At 40.5% G+C, this 20356-nt stretch overlaps 1 protein-coding gene and 3 long non-coding RNA genes across 5 annotated transcripts in view; 1 reads left to right on the forward strand and 3 right to left on the reverse strand.

Moving 5' to 3' along the window:
* LOC148645861 (uncharacterized) overlaps window positions 1-20356 on the reverse strand; it is a 43602-nt gene that overhangs the window by 14138 nt on the left and 9108 nt on the right. For both annotated transcript variants that reach the window (XR_015928149.1, XR_015928148.1), the window contains 2 exons: window positions 19379-19850; window positions 17758-17868 (listed from right to left, as the gene is read on the reverse strand). This is a non-coding gene — a long non-coding RNA (uncharacterized LOC148645861). The remainder of the gene's footprint in view (window positions 1-17757; window positions 17869-19378; window positions 19851-20356) is intronic.
* Window positions 6386-8733, reverse strand: LOC148645863 (uncharacterized). The gene is made up of 2 exons (XM_088611453.1): window positions 7183-8733; window positions 6386-6778 (listed from the first exon to the last, which is right to left on the reverse strand). Exon 1 carries the CDS (start codon window positions 8323-8325, stop codon window positions 7750-7752), a length of 576 nt encoding a protein of 191 aa, XP_088467579.1. The 5' UTR covers window positions 8326-8733; the 3' UTR covers window positions 6386-6778; window positions 7183-7749.
* LOC148645864 (uncharacterized) lies at window positions 14565-16177 on the reverse strand. The gene is made up of 2 exons (XR_015928150.1): window positions 15099-16177; window positions 14565-14962 (listed from the first exon to the last, which is right to left on the reverse strand). It is a non-coding gene; the product is annotated as an uncharacterized LOC148645864 (long non-coding RNA).
* Window positions 15593-18539, forward strand: LOC148645865 (uncharacterized). The gene is made up of 5 exons (XR_015928146.1): window positions 15593-15656; window positions 16714-16813; window positions 16952-17013; window positions 17425-17521; window positions 17733-18539. It is a non-coding gene; the product is annotated as an uncharacterized LOC148645865 (long non-coding RNA).

Raw genomic sequence — 20356 nt, forward strand, 5'->3', positions numbered from 1 at the left:
AGAAGGTGACTCTCTAATATCCTTGGGCAAAGAGTTCCAGAGCTTGGGGGCATAGCAGGAGAAGGCCCTGTCGCCCATACAATGTAGACGGGCTTGGGGGACAGTAAGGAGAGCAGAATTTGAAGAGCGGAGGTTGCGAGGTGGGGAGTAGGGCGATAAAAGTTCAGACAGGTATTGAGGTGCCAAGCCATGTAAAGCCTTGTAGGTGAGCATGAGGATTTTAAAGTCTACGCGGAATTTGACCGGAAGCCAGTGCAAGGACTCGAGGATAGGAGTAATGTGAACACTTGTACTAGACCTGGTCAGGATTCTGGCTGCTGAATTTTGGACATACTGCAGCTTGTTCAGAGTAGATTTAGATACACCAGGGAGCAGAGCATTGCAGTAGTCAATTCGGGAGAATACAAATATGTTGATCAGCTTTTCAGCCACAGTTAATGATAGCATAGGGCGTAGTCTTGCGATATTTCTAAGGTGAAAAAAAGATGTTTTGACAGTATGCTGTACATGTGGGTCGAATGTTAAGCCAGAATCGAATATAACCCCAAGGTTTTTCAATTTTGATTGAAGCTCTAGTACAGAGCCATCTACAGACAGGGTTACAGGACTGGCTTTACGAAGTTGATGGGGGGTACCAATAAGCATGACCTCAGTCTTGTCACAGTTAAGAATATCCCCACCTCCAAACAAGAACAAAATTGCAACGATTTTATTAACTGGCTGTTTCAGTAACTTAAAGTACATATTTAAAGTAATAATTTAACAAGATATGTAAATGTTTTAAGATATGTATATGTTGTGAATGTCTGTAGATTGTATCTTATGATTTAAATACTTTTATTTTTTCACAATCTGGCAATGCCAGACAGAATTCAAATGGCCTTGCAGATCAGAAAATCAAGGAACAAAACAATTATTGCGCCCAGCTCCTCAATGGGATAGCTTTAACTTGCTAATGCGTTGGTGTAACAGTCCGGGTGTGGCAAGCTTCTAATGTCTCCAGACTTCGCGAAAGGAACCCGTCTTTCATAGGCACTCTTTCCCCTAGTTTAACAGTCTGTCCAGAAACAAAACATTCCTGTTAAACAAGAGGAATGTAAAACAAATTGTACAAAAGTAAAAAACAATTACTTTTTGACAATGAAAACTGGTGTGTATCTCTCTCTTTGCTGGCGCGCGGGCGCGGTGGGGTGCTGTACCACCCGCACAGAACATTAAAGTGTCCCTTTCCATTCAATGGGTGTCTGAGTTGCTGTGTCCTATCTTCTGACAGTCGCTGTTGTGAATGTCTGCAGAGTGTATCTTATTTTTAGCATTGTAGCGCTTTCGCCCTGGGGGGCGGCTGAAGAACACCCGGCTGGGGTGCGCGGTGAGGGGCAGGACAGGAGTGGTCAGGGCGGGGTTTAGGTAGGCCGCTGACTATTGCAGCTGCCACACAGTGAAAGGGGCATACGGGCTGGGGAGATCGCCCGTTTTCCATGTAAATAGTTCCCTGGTTCCGCACCCCTCTCTCCCTCCCTCTCCAGATACAGCTGTATGAGCTCCACCAGTCAGGACAAGAGGCTCTACTGTACGCACAGAGGGGTGGTAGAGGGGAACAAGTTGCCAGCCGTGGGGTTGAAGCTGATACCCTGGATCCTCTCGAGACACAGCTGTATGAGCTCCACCAGTCATGAGATAATGCTCTACTGTACACAGAGGGGGGCAGGAGGGGGGAACAAGCTACCCAGCCGTAGGTTTGAAGCTGATACCCCGCTTGATCCTCTCCAGATACAGCTGAATGAGCTCCACCAGTCAAGACAGGAGGCTCTACTGTACACAGAGAGGTGCAGGGGGGGAAACAAGCTGCATAGCCATGGGGTTGACCCTGATACCATGGATCCTCTCCAGACACAGTTGTATGAGCTCCACCAGTCAGGACAGGAGCCTCAACTGTACAGAGAGAGGTGCGGGAGGGGGGAACAAGCTGCCCAGCCGTGGGGTTGACGCTGATACCCTGGATCCCCTCCAGACACAGCTGTATGAGCTCCACCAGTCAGGACAGGAGCCTCTACTGTACAGAGAGAGGCGGTGGGGAGAACAAGCTGATACCCTGGCTTCTCACACAAACCTTAAAATCACGTAATAGGTTTATTCCATGCTGAAAAAAAGAAGAAAGAATACACATTCCATAGGAATCGGTGCCTTTATATAGCGCCTTTAAAGGTGGCTTCTCAAAGCGCCTTACGGGATAAAAACAACAAAAACAAAAACAATATTGTTTTCCATTGCACTTTGACAGATCATCTTTAAATCAATTGTTGATTTAAAGTTTGACAGTAAATGTTTATATTGTAAAGCATACAGCCGCCATTTCTTTCTAAGAATTAAAAAAATTGTTTGCGCAGTCTAAGAGGGGGGGGGGGGGGGTCTGCTGACAATCCCCCATACACTCAAGTGAAATATGAATAACCCCAATGTAAACAGCGTATTTACAATTTGTTGATAATAAAAATGTTAAGTTCTCTAAGACTTTGTGATACTTTACCCAGGGAGCTGTGTAAGCATGCGTGGTGACTATTCATTGTTATTAAAAAATGACTTAGATTCGAACATGTTGTGATATTTAGAAATATAAAAAGTCAATTAATTGTCCATAATATTGCTATTTTATTTCTTCAAAGAAATGCTTGTTAAAAGAAAAGTCATGGCACAGGCTGGATTTGAACAGCCAACCTCTCGCTTACAAGTTCAGCACATGAATAGAATTATATCATTATTAATTTCTTTAGATATGCGATTCCATATTATATTCCCTATTAATCAAATTCTAAAAGTATGCTTGTTTGCTCCTGTATTGAGCGTATTTGCAGAAAAGCTTAAAACTACCACTTTTTATACACACGTTATTTCACATGTTAGTTAAAGACTTCGATGCTTAATATTGTTTAGGGAGAAATGGAATACTGGTGTGTATTTTTGTACCGAGACCAGCCATATACAGTTTACATACTGTAATACTGTATATTTATGTTCCAAAATTAATATCGTTTATGGCTTTCACGCGCGTTATGCTCCTATTCTTTTTATGCTCAGCTACTAAGATTTCCCTTCAGTGGTAAAATTCCATATAAATATTTAATACTTAAACGGGCACAGTAAAGACATTAAATATACATATACATACTGTATACAGTACAGTTTGCATACAGTAATATGTTTATGTTCCTAAATCAATATCTCTTATGAGCATGCAAAAGGCATGGTGAATTGGAGATTCTCAAAAATGACTGTACTTTGCATGATTGGAAACAAATGCGTGATTGGATCAACGAAATGCTGTGGTGTTACTTTTACAAAGACGGTCAATGAAAAAAAGAATGTGGACCAGGGCAATACTTTGAGTTTACAGCTTGTCCAAGGTCATTCATTAGAACATGTGGTATTATGCGGTACTATGCGAGAATACACGGTATTAATATGGTAACTTGTGTTACACCGCGATAAGCACACCGCAAAATAATGCGGTATCGCCCGCTTGTTTTGAATGGCTGCATCTGTATATCCCTGCTAGTGATGATGACCATGGTCACCTCACCCTCGCAATACACCGGCTGAAAGAACTTAAGAACAGGGTAAATCAAGAACAGGGCATTGGCAATGAGTTCCCCTTCTTTTCATGGTTAAAATAATTTTTTGGGTCTTGGGGACTGTTTTTCTTAAAGCTATTCATGCCTGTTGTAGTGTTTTTGCTGTTGTGCTGTTGTCTGACTAGGGTGACCCCTATGAGGACTCTGTGGTATGAACACATTTAAGGATAAAAAGGAGGGAATGTAATGAAAAGTTACTGAGAAAAAGTGTTTTATTCTATGTTGTTTACGGACAGAGCTGTGCTGCAGAAGCAGCTGGATACTTAGAACAAAGTGTGATAGCACCCAACTTGTCAAGGGCACAGGATGTTTTAATACTGTTTATCTCGGCTGCTTGAAGAAGGGAGTGTGAGAAACCATTTGAATAACTGCTCTTCTTTGCTTAAAGCAAAAACCTATAAGGAATGGAAAATGACTGCTTTGCCTGTCTTTGAAGTGTTGCATCAGCTTAAAAAAGATATAAAACAAGGGGTCTCTCTGCTTGCTTTTGAATCAGCTTTCACTTCTCTGCGCAGACAGGTGATGGGTTTTTCCCATATTGCAACATGAATAAAGACCTTACTGAGTGAATGAGAATACCTCTCCTGGCTAAATCCCTTACAACTTGTTCGAAATGCAGTACGGCCATATTTCATATCAACCCACAGATGCATTGCATAAACACGAGAATTCTGGTTGTACTTAAATTGACCTTATACGTTTTGGATTATGTTTAACCTTCTTCAATTTCTTCAACCATATTTTGAGATGATTACGTTTACAGAAGCAAATATTATTCAGTGCTTTTTCTTCACTCCTTTAATCAAACCCACATTTCTATAAGGAGGGCCATTGTGAAACTCCCCAAAGTGAGCTGAATTAATCTTTTATTCTTCACACCTGCAAAGTCATTCCTTCATTGTGTAATATGAAGGCCTTTCATTATTCACGTATACTACAACATCTGAAAATAATAGGTCTTGAAATAGTTGAATGAAAGAAAATCCTGAATAACTCCTCCAAATGCGTGTTACACTTTCATCAAGTACACACACTTTGAATGTGATGAACTATAAAAAGTTATTTTAACCATACCCAATGGAGCTCGGGAGTGCGATTGCATACACAATCATGTTTTCAGTGTTTGGACATCAGCCGTACATCAGAACAATCATTTCACTAACACAGCTCCATGTTGAGTGACTTCCCTCCAAAAACACAAAGTCACTTTCCCTTAGCAATTATTGCATGGACTTAGATTATCTGCCTTCTGCATCAGGCCCTGTATGATATACTGTAAAAATCCAAGCTTTGGGAAAGTGCTTTGTTTGGATCCTTGTCTTTATCCTTTTGGATCCCAGGCTGCTCATTTGCAAATGTGTTTTGACATTAATTATAGTGACTATAGCAATGAGGTGGCACTGTGGTTCACAGAGCTGGGGTCCTGGGTTCAATTCCTGGGGTGCAGTCTGGATGGAATTGTATGTTCTCCCTTCATTTGTGTGGATTTCTTCCAGGTGCTCCAGTTTCTTCCCACAGTCCAAAGACATACAGTACTAGTAGGTTAAGGTGGAACTACAGTCCCAATTTTGCAGACACAAAAGTATTTAATTTCAGTCACAAAATAAAATCATTGACATTATAGAAAAACTTTACAAACTCAAAATTGAGCACAAAATCATGAATTTTGTGAAAGTACTGTAAGTTACGCCATGTTGTAACAAATTCGCATTCCAGTTCCACACAAATTGCGATGTGATGCAGCCCTTCCTGCTCACTAATCACTGTAATGACTAATGCAATGTGATGTAGGAGAGAAAAGGTATAGGTTATGCAGCAAACATTTCACTGCAAAAAACGTTCCATTCCAAGGTTCTTTATGCAGAGTTAACAATGTAATATTATTTATTGGCAAAAACGTTAAAAAGTTGAGAGCAATATTTCCATTGGATTAAACGAGATGTATTCACAAGCCTGCTCCTTTACAATGTCACAGGGCCACATCAGATTACAGGAAGTTTTGCTGCCTCGTTCTGAATCGCAGAACATGGTAATTCTTTAACCTTGAAATGTAGTCTATTTTGTGATGTAAATTGGAGGTTTTACAAGTTATTGTGTGTTCCCCTTTAGATGGCTTCTGGGAAAACTGGCCTCAACACTGTATTGGATAAGGCACTTAGAAAACAGATTCATGCGTGGACCACAGCAATGCCCCTTTACTGAGAGCCAGCAATCAACGGATGTGTCTGATCGTGAATGGTTTTCCCTGTTGTTTGTTGTATTACTCGGTGTTGCATTTTAAGCTGTGCATGAGGCAGGACCCGGAGGCTGCTGCTTCTGCTGGGATTGAGGAAGAGCTGAGCGCCATGTAAGGCAAAGACACTGCGTTCCACTTTATCAGGTGCCTGGAGTGTAAGAGCTGCAGATAATATTGAGTCACATTAATCCCAACATATTACAAATATTATGAAAATTAAATAAATTAAATCAAATAACTTTCATTAAAAAAATCAATCACACTTTACCTTGCTTTTTCAGTTGTTTTAAAGGAAAATTGATGCAGAGAATGTGTGAATACTACTTTTTGATGGTTCCAAGGCCAATGTGACCTGTTCTATTGCCTGCTAATTGTACGTTCCAGGTTGAACAATTATTTTTAGGAGGTCAAGGTGTATGAATGATAAGAACAGCTTGAAATTTATTTTCACGGTCGACACACATTTTCGCAAGGGAAAAAAACTGAAATAACCACAGTTACGCAAACACCAGTCCACCAAAAAAAAATCATTTTATTAAAACAAGGTAACATTTTTTTTATCATCATACGGATGAACTGTGCTAAATATATTTCTAAAAAGAAAAAGCAGGACGTGAGTCGTGAGCCAAGATCATGACTCTTTTACTCTTCTTCACATCAGTTTTCATCTGTGAGGAGGAGGAGGAGGGGGGCTCCTGATGTGCTGACACTTGGGGATGTGCCTCTGTGCCGGCCTGGGGGCAAAGCGCCGGCCGCAGTGAGGGCAGGGCACGTAGTCGGGGTTTGGATTCGCGGGGGGCTGGGGCAGGTTCACAACCTTCCCTCCTTGCGTGATCACCTGCTGCACCTCCCTGGCCTATTTGATGCTCCGAATGAAATCCTCGTGCTTCTGCCTCCAGTTGTTCTTTCTCAGCTGGGAACAGGAAATGAAACCAATGAAACAGCTTCCAGAAAAAGTCCAGACTAGCACTGCGTACACAGTCTGGTCGCAAACAATTCACAAGGCAAGAAAATATCAATACAGTAATAACGTAGCTTTCTGGGCCTACCTTTCATGTCATTGGGTAGAGAGTACAATTTAGTTATGGTTTTGTTTCCCGTGAGTGCTATTTGCTTGATATCTCATGTAGATTTTTACAACAGAATTCAGAAGTCACTAAGACCCATTTATTCTGTCTGGCAAATGTGCCTTTGCGGCAGTTTTTCAGAAGAGTACTTCATAAAACACTTTTTTATTGTTTACATTGATTTATAAGCTGAGTCTGACTCTAGGAGAAAACAAGGGAAGCTTGGAAAGAGTTTAGGGATAGCCCTTACCACGATTGGCGGTCTAACCTTCTTCTTATGGATGTATGTCTCCAGTTCTGTTCCCTTGGCCCTGTGCTTGAAAGAGTCAAAAACCTTCCTCTTTGAATTCTGAAGCTTCTTGCAGATCTTGCTGTGTTTCTCCAACCTCTCTACAGCAAACTTCCTGTGACACAGTTCACAGGGCACCAGCTGAGGGTTTCCACTCTGGCTATTCTCATATGGAAATTGCTCAGCGGTAGGGCACATCAGACTTGTAGGGGACAAATATCTGTTTTCCACTGACAGAGTTTGTACATCCAGACATGCGGTGTTATTTCTGAAGTGGGCCTGCGCGGCCTGTTCCGCTGACACGTCACTTTCAGGGAGCCTTGCTTTCTTGAGGTACTTTCTCCTTCCACAGGGGACGTCTTCTAGCCCACGGCTGCAAGGGCTCACTTGACGTCTCTCCTGATGGGAAAGCGCAGAGGGAAAGTGCGATTCTGCGCATCCGCCGTCTTCCATTGGAGAACCATAATCAAGGTTGTCTCCTTTGAAAGGAAGGGCTTTCCTTGGAGTGAAGGCTTTTTGCTTCTCCATTCAGGTCAGAAGAGGCACGGCCTTAGAACGGTGGTTGGCCCACGGTCCTCTGGGGCAAAGCTCGCTCTGCCTCGCCTGGAGTGTCTTCCTTCGGGTCAGGAGTCCTCTATTTTCCCTTCCGGCCACCTCTATGGAGTCTTCCATCTCTCTCTGAACCATCCTCAGCTCCTCCTGAGCTCTGAAGAGCTTCGCCTGCATCATGGCCTCCTTCTGGCGAATCTCGTCCTTCATCATGGCCTCCTTCCGGCGCATCACATCCTGCAGACTGGCCTCCCTCCGGCGATGCTCCTCCTTCAGCGCGGCCTCTGCCTCGGCCACTTTTTGTAGCTCCTCTTGCAACTGAAAGTGCTCCTTCCCATTGGCATGAGAAGGGCATTGCCCTGGAGGGGTCGCCACCATGGGGAGGACAGTCCTGTCCTTAGGTTTGCGTACTCTTGAGCCCCTCCTGCCTGGCCTCTCGCAGGGCCTCTCATGACCATCCTGAGGCGGGGTGGGGGCAAACAAGGAATCACTCTGTTCGTCCGGGCGGTCCACAGCCCGAACCTCACCAGGGCCGGAGACTTTCCTGTTACCCATAGGCTTCAGGGGGTAAGACCGATCATACCCCACAATGTTCTTCTCGGGGCCCTGTTGGGTTTGGAAGCGATAGCTGTTCCCCGTCTTCTTCTCCGCAGCGTATTTGACTTATTGGAAAGATTTTCTCATCTTCTGTAGAGCCGCCTCCTGCCGTCGATTGTATATGGCGATCATTTTTTTCTCCTTTTCCTGCATCAGTTTCTCTTGGAAGGTGGCCTTCAGAAGCTGTATCTTGGGAGGCGGGCAGTACGTGGAGATCAGATCCTGTCGCCTTAAGGGCACGGGTCGATTCGAGTCTGTGTCTTTCGGGGAGGGGGACAGAGCACCAGGCTTAGGACTGGGCTCCATTGGCAAATGAGATATGAGCTTTGTTTCCCAGGTATCTGGAAAAGGCAAAAATGGCAAATAAATGATATCCTGCACAGTCTAGTATGGTCTAATAGAAAATAATAAAAAAAACAATTCAGGAAATACACAACTTTTTAATATTAAACCTAATGGTGTTGAATGCTGCATGCTGACTCAGTAGGAGACAGATCCTAAACATCAACATTATAATAAACATTTGTTTCCCAAATAACATTCTCAATGTTCAGAATGCTTAAAGTCATGAGCTTTTTTAAAAATGTTTAACTGAAACCTGGAAATGTACTATTTCATTTCAAAGCTTGTATTATATCTATGATATAAATGTTTTTTATATAAAATTAACCCATTATGCAACAGGGGTTTGAGCAGAAGTCACTGTGAATAAGGGAATTTATCAATATTAATTAGCCGTTTCACTACATTATAGATAGCTGAAGGATTATGATACAGTATATCGATTTCACTACAAATTGACAAGAATATTTGATGACACTTACCAAACAAGTCTCAAACAGCGGAGAAATAGTTCACCACGACGATAGCAATGCAATGTTTGACTGCATCTCCCTATGTGATATATCTGTATTTGGGTATATACAGATCACGTAATTCAGGGAGCACTGTTACGTCAGGTCACCAACCATTATTACGACGCTCATATGTCATAGAGCTCCTTAGGATGTTTGTATAATCTTTATCCAAATTTTCATATGGCCGCAGTTACGGCGTTTATTTTACAGTTAATGTAACAGGATGTCATTATATTTTTCTGTCTTTATGGTGGCAGACCACTTAACTAAATCTGAGTAGGCGGTTTCTACAAATGGGTCAGATAAAATATTAAATATACAGTAAAAGGTCACACCTATTCATACCCTTTATGTACTGTATATCTACAATTACGTATACTGGATAATACGATAACTACCATTACAAAATGTCTCCCTTTTGATTTGAAGTGGTTCTTTTAAATAAGTAAATTGCAATCACTTAGCCTACATCTGAGCTCCTAATTCATCGCGACGACGGACTGAGACTCCAGTCGGATTTGTGAGAAGGGGTGTGCCTGTTTTAAAACCGATTCATACGTCTTAAACACATGGACATTGATAGCAGTCTGTGTTATATAATTTATCTTTTTATTTTATTTAAATTTAAGTATCACATACACATTTTCAAAGTAACTGTACCCCTTTTAATTATGATCCCCATCGCTCACAGCTCCGAAGCTGAGACGAGGGCTACTTCAGATGGGATTTCCAATATTTCTCTCTTAGCTTGTATACCGGTGGAAAGGAGAGCGCTCTCAAAACGTGTTGATAGTAAGATTGGGATGTATTTGCAGTCTAGATATAGTTTTTTTAATGTTCGGAGCCGGCACAGATTCATTTTCTTACGACTGCTTTTCTGGATGACAATAACAATGCAAACGATGGTGTTAAGGCGAGGCTGTGCCTTAAGGCTCCTCTGCTTACAATATTCAGCGCGTAAATCGCAAACGAGCGCCTCTCTTACGATGAAAATGCGGCAAATAAGACCACGAGATTTAAACCTACGGCTTACAAATTTATGCGTAAACACTAAATCCGTATCTTTAGCAAAACTGGCGAGACAATGTGTTTTATCATTTAAAAAAGTACTGGAAAATAATTAAAGGTTATCACGATAAACAGAGGTTACTGATCTACTACTGTACGCTGTGACCAAAAATGAGAGTCCCCCGATCCTCGCAGCCTTCATGCTTTGGTCTGGGCCTGGCCGTTTTTTTTTTAGGATAATGGGGTCAAGTTAAGAAATTATGCAAGTTTCTAATCAAATCCAAGGGCGCCCCGATCTCCTAAACATCTTTAGAAGGCCGACGGACCACACTGCACGGTCCGGGTCCGGGCCCTGACCCGGTTCTGGATAATGCCAGCTTAAAGTGAAAAATTCTACTGTACATATTATGTTTCTTATTATGGTATATATGTATAATGTGGCGCGACCGCTTCACGAAGCTAGAAAGAAAGTTATCCGCCATTTTTATTTTACCTGCAATTGAATTTGCCATTAAAATCACGATTAATACCGCAGCTGCTAAATTACTTACCTAAAAGCGTTCAGATACAAAAGCACTTGAGCTGTAATGTTTATATACTGTTGGCCCGATGACCTACTTCAAGAAGAATTCTTACATAGACCGCCAAGGACTGTCATCACACTTTACGTCATAAAGCGCTTTAAAACTTTTGACAAGTTCAACACCTCATATTTTGTACTGTTTATCATGGTAAAAGCAACTCAAAGCAATTCTAAAAATGATCGAAAGGTAAAAATACAAGCTTATACGAGCTGTCGTTTTAACATTTATAACATATATTTAAACAAAACATATATAATCTATTTTAATAAAATAGAAAAGTGTTCTTAGTCTTCACTTAAAAGCTGTTAGAAGCTGCCTTTCTGACAAGAGAGTTCTGTGAGTTCCACAGTCTCAGTGCATTAAAGTCAAAACCAGTTGCTTTTTATTTCCTGTTTTACGACAGAGCAAGGAGGGTGTCCACAGACCACTGTGCACCTGCAGACTGATATGGGGGGTAAAAAGTCTAGAAGTTAGTAAATAAGATTTTAACATATGTTCTAAAACACACCGGACACCTGTACAGTGATGCCAACACAGTGATCTGAGCTCCTTCTTTGAGTTAAATCCTAGCATCTGCATTTTTTACAAGTTGTTGCTATGGCAGAGCATGACCAGAGCATAACAGAAACCACCCATTTTCTAACCGCTTCATCCAATTCAGGGTCAGGTGGTCAGGGGGTCGGGGGGTCACGGGGGAGCCAGAGCCTCAGAAAGTAATAAGCAGGAGATACCTGGGACTGGATGGTACTCCAATGCAGGGAAGACACAGACACTCACCAATTATCCCAGAAGCCAATTAACCTACCAGTAGTTCTTTGAAGTGTGGGAGGAAGCCGGAGCACCCAAAGCAAACTCATGCAAACATGGGGAGAACATACAAGCTCCATACAGATAGCACCCCAGGTCCAGAAGTGTACCCAGGGCCTCAGCACTGTGAGCTAGCAATGCTAAACGCTGGGCTACTGTGCATGCTAATTTCTAGGCATCAGGTGATCAATCAGGTAGTGTTTCTCAGATAAAAGGACACCAGTAATTTAGTATGAGATTCAAATTGACCTCAGAACAAAATATAACTTATGTTATATAACTTATATAGAACTTACTACAGCATAACTGTCTTATTTGGCTCTTGTAGAAAATATTAACAGCATGCCTATTAAACATACAGTATCTAGCAATCAGCAATCAAAATAAAAACATTTCCAAACATGGAAACTGCCCAGTTAATGAAGCATTTCAAAGACATTAATCTATTCAGTAATTACAGTTTCAAGTAGATAGATTTATATTCAGATTACGAAAGTATCATAACAACGGCTGCTTGTGTAAGGAATCCATGAATACCACTGTACATGAGAATTTCACACCTATTTGTAATCAATACACAAAATCCTATTGAATTTCAGGTACTTGTTTATTCAGCATTGCTTGACTCCGCGGACTCCTTGTTGTTTCAATGTTCTAGCAATAGGACTAATCGCCAATACAGTGCCGTTGTAATCTATTCCTTCTGCCAGCAGAGGACAGTATTCGCACAGCCAGTTCAGGATAAGATACGGTCCTCGCAGTTCACAGTACAACTGGCCACAGCCGTACTCGGAATATGCTCTCGATAACCTCGTTTAGTTTAAGAACGGCCGTATTTCATATCAACCCACAGATGCATTGCATAAACACTAGAATTCTGGTTGTACTTAAATTGACCTTATACGTTTTGGATTATGTTTAACCTTCTTCAATTTCTTCAACCATATTTTGAGATGATTACGTTTACAGAAGCAAATATTATTCAGTGCTTTTTCTTCACTCCTTTAATCAAACCCACATTTCTATAAGGAGGGCCATTGTGAAACTCCCCAAAGTGAGCTGAATTAATCTTTTATTCTTCACACCTGCGAAGTCATTCCTTCATTGTGTAATATAAAGGCCTTTCATTATTCACGTATACTACAACATCTGAAAATAATGGGTCTTGAAATAGTTGAATGAAAGAAAATCTTGAATAACTCCTCCAAATGCGTGTTACACTTTCATCAGGTACACACACTTTGAATGTGATGAACTATAAAAAGTTATTTTAACCATACCCAATGGAGCTCGGGAGTGCGATTGCATACACAATCATGTTTTCAGTGTTTGGACATCAGCCGTACATCAGAACAATCATTTCACTAACACAGCTCCATGTTGAGTGACTTCCCTCCAAAAACACAAAGTCACTTTCCCTTAGCAGTTATTGCATGGACTTCGATTATCTGCCTTCTGCATCAAGCCCTGTATGATATACTGTACAAAGCCAAGCTTTGGGATAGTGCTTTGTTTGGATCCTTGTCTTGATCCTTTTGGATCCCAGGCTGCTCATTTGCAAATGAGTTTTGACATTAATTATAGTGACTATAGCAATGAGGTGGCACTGTGGTTCACAGAGCTGGGGTCCTGGGTTCAATTCCTGGGGTGCAGTCTGGATGGAATCGTATGTTCTCCCTTCATTTGTGTGGATTTCTTCCAGGTGCTCCAGTTTCTTCCCACAGTCCAAAGACATACAGTACTAGTAGGTTAAGGTGGAACTACAGTCCCAATTTTGCAGACACAAAAGTATTTAATTTCAGTCACAAAATAAAATCATTGACATTATAGAAAAACTTTACAAACTCAAAATTGAGCACAAAATCATGAATTTTGTGAAAGTACTGTAAGTTACGCCATGTTGTAACAAATTCGCATTCCAGTTCCACACAAATTGCGATGTGATGCAGCCCTTCCTGCTCACTAATCACTGTAATGACTAATGCAATGTGATGTAGGAGAGAAAAGGTACATTTCACTGCAAAAAACGTTCCATTCCAAGGTTCTTTATGCAGAGTTAACAATGTAATATTATTTATTGGCAAAAACGTTAAAAAGTTGAGAGCAATATTTCCATTGGATTAAACGAGATGTATTCACAAGCCTGCTCCTTTACAATGTCACAGGGCCACATCAGATTACAGGAAGTTTTGCTGCCTCGTTCTGAATCGCAGAACATGGTAATTCTTTAACCTTGAAATGTAGTCTATTTTGTGATGTAAATTGGAGGTTTTACAAGTTATTGTGTGTTCCCCTTTAGATGGCTTCTGGGAAAACTGGCCTCAACACTGTATTGGATAAGGCACTTAGAAAACAGATTCATGCGTGGACCACAGCAATGTCCCTTTACTGAGAGCCAGCAATCAACGGATGTGTCTGATCGTGAATGGTTTTCCCTGTTGTTTGTTGTATTACTCGGTGTTGCATTTTAAGCTGTGCATGAGGCAGGACCCGGAGGCTGCTGCTTCTGCTGGGATTGAGGAAGAGCTGAGCGCCATGTAAGGCAAAGACACTGCGTTCCACTTTATCAGGTGCCTGGAGTGTAAGAGCTGCAGATAATATTGAGTCACATTAATCCCAACATATTTCAAATATTATGAAAATTAAATAAATTAAATCAAATAACTTTAATTAAAAAAATCAATCACACTTTACCTTGCTTTTTCAGTTGTTTTAAAGGAAAATTGATGCAGAGAATGTGTGAATACTACTTTTTGATGGTTCCAAGGCCAATGTGACCTTTTCTATTGCCTGCTAATTGTACGTTCCAGGTTGAACAATTATTTTTAGGAGGTCAAGGTGTATGAATGATAAGAACAGCTTGAAATTTATTTTCACGGTCGACACACATTTTCGCAAGGGAAAAAACTGAAATAACCACAGTTACGCAAACACCAGTCCACCAAAAAAAAATCATTTTATTAAAACAAGGTAACATTTTTTTTTATCATCATACGGATGAACTGTGCTAAATGTATTTCTAAAAAGAAAAAGCAGGACGTGAGTCGTGAGCCAAGATCATGACTCTTTTGCTGTTCTTCACATCAGTTTTCATCTGCGAGGAGGAGGAGGAGGGCGGCTCCTGATGTGCTGACACTTGGGGATGTGCCTCTGTGCCGGCCTGGGGGCAAAGCGCCGGCCGCAGTGAGGGCAGGGCACGTAGTCGGGGTTTGGATTCGCGGGGGGCTGGGGCAGGTTCACAACCTTCCCTCCTTGCGTGATCACCTGCTGCACCTCCCTGGCCTATTTGATGCTCCGAATGAAATCCTCGTGCTTCTGCCTCCAGTTGTTCTTTCTCAGCTGGGAACAGGAAATGAAACCAATGAAACAGCTTCCAGAAAAAGTCCAGACTAGCACTGCGTACACAGTCTGGTCGCAAACCATTCACAAGGCAAGAAAATATCAATACAGTAATAACGGAGCTTTCTGGGCCTACCTTTCATGTCATTGGGTAGGGAGTACCGCTGAGCAATTTCCATATGAGAATAGCCAGAGTGGAAACCCTCAGCTGGTGCCCTGTGAACTGTGTCACAGGAAGTTTGCTGTAGAGAGGTTGGAGGAACACAGCAAGATCTGCAAGAAGCTTCAGAATTCAAAGAGGAAGGTTTTTGACTCTTTCAAGCACAGGGCCAAGGGAACAGAACTGGAGACATACATCCATAAGAAGAAGGTTAAACCGCCAATCGTGGTAAGGGCTATCCTTAAACTCTTTCCAAGCCTCCCTTGTTTTCTCCTAGAGTCAGACTCAGCTTATAAATCAATGTAAACAATAAATAAGTGTTTTATGAAGTACTCTTCTGAAAAACTGCCGCAAAGGCACATTTGCCAGACAGAATAAATGGATCTTTGTGACTTCTGAATTCTCAGAAGACTGGTGATGTTATGTGAATCTTAGGAAATGGTCATTTTTCAATCGAGTCTATGTTTCTCAGAATTTGAGACAGAGAGGTCAATCTCTGCAATCCGAGCTGAGGGCATTTCTTGGAATGGAAAGGTAAGAGCTACTTGTTCTTTGATATTCTCTTAAGACTCTTCGCCAGATTTAACGATGAAAAATGTAAATAATAATAACAAACATTATTTTATATAGTGCCTTGAAAGGTGGCTTCTTTACAGAATGACAAAACCAACTACAATAAATAATACACAAGATATGCATGATGACAATACACAGTTAGAGGAGACAGTAGATGGTCATTGTCAGTGTATTCTGAAGGTAGTTTTCCAATTTTTTGGAATGGGGTAAAAGAGGCCACCTCTACTAGAATCTTTGTCCTAACCAAAAATGTAACAAAGTATAATAATAATATTAAAAATAATAATAATAAACTTTATCTATAGAGCACCTTTCATACAAATAGTGCTTTGGTGCTTTAAAAACCAAGCGTAAAAATAAAATATTAAAATTGAGAGATATACTTTCAGTTGTAAAGGAAAATACAGCAATACAGTAAAGCAACATACATGTCAATTAAATAAATAAAAATTAGGAAAGTTGTAATAAAATAAGAACAATTAAAGAGAACTAAAAAAAGAAACAGAAATAGAAAGAACAAAGAACCACTTTAACTAAAAGCAACCTTTTCAAATGTTTTTTAAAACAATGTACCGAGCTTGACTGCCTAATAAAAAGTGGAAGTGAGTTTCATAATTTGGAAGCATAAAAACAAAAAGCAGCCTCTCCACTCTTTCTGCATTTCACATGTGGTATTTGCAGTAGGCCAGTATGTGCAGATCTCAGGTCACGTATAGGAACATAGGAAGACAGACATTCAGTAAGGTACAGACGTGCTAGGTCGCTTAAAGCTTTAAAAACAAGTAAAAGAACTTTCAAATTTATCCTAGATAATACAGGTGACCAGTGAAGTTTTTTCAAAACAGGAATGATATTCTCTTTCTTGTATTTGTTAGGATCTGTGCTACTGCATTTCGAACAAGTAGTAAGGGATTTATTGTTTTCTTGGGAAGCCCACAAAACAGAGCATTATAATCATATCCACATCAATGTGAGCAATGGAGAAGTCAAATTAACGTGTCTAAATATCATCTAGTTCTATCCCAGGGAAGAGGGCTGTTGCCTACACAGACGACAAGACACAAAACGCTCAACTGTGCAAAACACGCATAAGGACATCAGTCAGGAGGAACAAGGTAAAGTGTTTTTTCTTCTTCACCATGGTCATGTAGTTTCACTCCAAGCACTGTCATATGAAATAACTGTGGAAACGACCTCCCCAACATTTTGGGTTGTTGCATTTTGCTTCAATGAATTTTAACCTTTTCTTTTAGACATTAAGAGGAAGGACACATTCACCCTTGGTAGAGATTCAGTTGTTCTATGAGATGTCAAGGTGAGAATTAACCACTTCAGGGATAAGTCAATCCACATAACTGAAAAAGGGGCAATGAACAGGATATGGGGATTTTGCTAGTTATAAAGTACAATAATCATCATTACATGATCTAAGACTACTGAAGTATAAGCTGTGTCCCTGACTGATTAATTAGCAAATTCATCCTTGTAGAGTGCAGCTACTATCTATTCAGTGGCATTTCCTTAAAACAATTGTATTCCCACATTCTGAATATGGAGTGAGATCATGTAGAGAATGTTGGACTTGTAATAACTAATTGAAGGATAATAATAATCAACGAAAGTGCTTAAAAGTATCAACAAATGCCTTCAAAGTACTTGACACGTACTTTGCTTTCAAAAGTGAAACATAATTAATGCTTACGTAAGATTTCTCTTGACTTCTCAGGAGTATACTAACTCCAAGGACAAGTAACATCACAAACCATTATTTAAGTGCTGATGTTGGAGCTGCAATACTACTACCAAGACAAAAAATGATACAGGTAACACTGCTTTCAGATTTCTAAGAATTGCTAAAATAGTATGTTTACAGAGCATTCAGAGTTGAGAATATGACAAGTTCCTACCATCTCAAACACTGCCAATCTAGAACAAAAAGAAAGCACTTGAACGCCTGCAGTAATCGAACACAAACCAGAACATATCAGTGCATGACAAGGAAATGTAGTCACAAAATGATTCTACCCTTTCAAGTCCCAAAAAGGACCGAGGAACTTACCGGAGGCGATACCTGGATTTCAAACAGAGTACAATGTAGCCACTGTAGGGGAGAAGATCACAGAGAGCTCTTCTCAGATTGCTCAGAGTCAGCCCCAGCACCCTGTCCTGACTGAAGCAGACAAAGTGGTCAAACAGGCAGGTAGAAATGAGTAAGGAACAGAGAGTATGGTTATTCTTGCATTGTTTTGTTCGTCTGTCAAAGAAAAGAGTGCTTCTGACTTTTGTCAATGTTCATCTTTATTTTAGGAGAAGAACAAACGGTGGTATCACACTTTGCTCAAGTGTATGATACCATGTGTGTACAGCAGACATCACCAAAGGAACAGGAGACACCTGAGTAGAGAACAAGAATATGAAAAGACTGATGAAAAAAAGCACCAGGAGAAATCCATTGAATATGCACAATCTCGTACAGTATTTCAATGAAAAGTTCCAGTGTTGTTTTTAGTGTCGTCGTATTGCATACATTTAAAACAATGTGTCTTGTTTAATGAACAATTTCATTTACTTTAGTAAAAAGTGTTTTTTACTGTAGTCCTAGCATGGATGCAATTGTTAGAAAAAAACGTGAATGAAAAACTGAATGTTTCATACAATATGGGTTTGTGTTAACCTACACACCTAAGTGAAATGTTTGATTACGTTTACAAGACATTACACATAGTTCAGTTGAGTGTGAAAGGGAACAACAGAGAAAGTCACAAACAAAACATTTGTGAAGGACTTGATGATTGTTTTTTCTTTAGAAATTACAAAAAAATAAAGAATTTTTCAACAAGATGTCTTTCTATAGCGAGTTTCATTTGAGATAGTCTTTTCTTAGAAGTGCAAGAGTGGTATTCCCTACAACTTATTCCCCAATTTGATCATTCTCAGAAATTAGGAGACAGAAACCACACCTACTGTAATATTAGACCTTGTAACAAGGCAACTACGTTTCAATGGCTTAAAAGGTGCAGAAAGAGGCTCATGTATAATGACCTCCAGTGTCCCACAGGTTTCCCAAATCATTTCTTAGAGTATGGAAAAAGGAAATAAAGTGTCTACAGAAAGCGTATACCCCCTTGAACTTTGTTCAGTTTGTTGCGCCAGTGCCAGAGTTTCATGCAATTAAATGAGGACCTCTTTCTCACACCACATATGTTATACTTTCAAAGGGAAAAAAGGAAATATTACATTTTCACCCACATGTTAATATTTGGTAGAAGCCCTTTTCACAGCAATTTCAGCTGTGAGTCTGTTGGTAATGGGCTCCACCACCTCTGCACCAACAAGATTTGATAATATTTGAGAATTTCAGAAGTCTGTCTGGTTTAGCTGAAGAATCAGCTAAGGTAAGTTTCAGGAAGAGCATCTGATTTCTGTCAATAAAGCAGAACAGAGAAAAAACACACAATACAAAATCATAAGAATTTGTATCCATATGACACTTTGACTCGAATACTTTTATCAGACCTACACAGAGTATATACTGTACACACTTTTTCAGCCCAGGTTTATACATTTGGATCTGCCATTTGTAGGTGTTTTTGTGTCTTAGCTCAACACTGTGAAACCTGTAGTTACAAACATGGAGGATGAAGACATGAAGACATATATTGTACCTCTGACCGGCCTACCTTCCAAGAGGTGAAAGATGAAACTTTTCCTTTATCGTCAACTCAGTGAATGTCTTTAAACTTTCGAAAAATGTAACAAAGAATAAGTTAAAAAACTTATTTTCATTGGACCCACAGAAAAGTCAAAGTTGTCCATAGAAATGCCCGTCTAAATCAGAAATCTACAGCACAAAGGCAGTGGCCTTTCGGGACATAAAAATGAAATCAGACTTTACTCAGACGAATTGCCCTTGGTCACGGACATCTTGCTATCAGTCACTACAAAGATGTTTTCTCTCGTGCCATGGCTTGCCTGACTTGCTTCTTCTGCTGGATGGCTTCTGGTTGCTGGTCAGGATCGACAGCCAGCATGTCCTGGAGCAGTGTCCTTAGCTCAGTGCTTATGGCTCTATTTACTTTCAGGGGGATGTGGAACTGCAGCCAGGGGTTCTCATCCAGGGCCTCTCCAACAGGCCCTGACAGACATATGCTCCTGTATCGGAAACACACTTTAGTTCAATTCTAAAATATTTCTCATAGGACTGAAGGAACCTTTGCCTGTTAAGAGTTAACAATTAGGTCCTCAAGAACTGTTTTACGGTTTTCTACACTCCTGGCTGGCCAAGGTCTCTTTAAGGTCTCTTAAGTGGAGGTGTAACTCATGTATCCTACATGTGATTTAGCAACATGAAAGGGAATAGCTTCTTATCGGATTATGGTCTTGGTTAACTGCCTAAGGCTGACCTAAGTGCCTAACTTTCTGACTTTCTTTATACCTTATATGTTAAGAAGCTTCTTCTGACCAATCAGAAATGTATGCTTTATGTATGAACATTTTGCTCATCAAAGTGAGTGAGAGACAAGGTTAACAGAAATTAGCCACAGCAGTAAATGACAGCATATTTTTGGGTTCTTATATTGGTCTCTACCTGGCACACCTGCAGTGCAAACTGACACACACTGTTTAGAGAAACAGCTACTCTATTACTAATATTAATG

The sequence above is a fragment of the Lepisosteus platostomus genome, chromosome 18 (genome assembly GCF_059453375.1).
Source record: "Lepisosteus platostomus isolate fLepPlt1 chromosome 18, fLepPlt1.hap1, whole genome shotgun sequence".
Taxonomy (NCBI): Eukaryota; Metazoa; Chordata; class Actinopteri; order Semionotiformes; family Lepisosteidae; genus Lepisosteus; species Lepisosteus platostomus.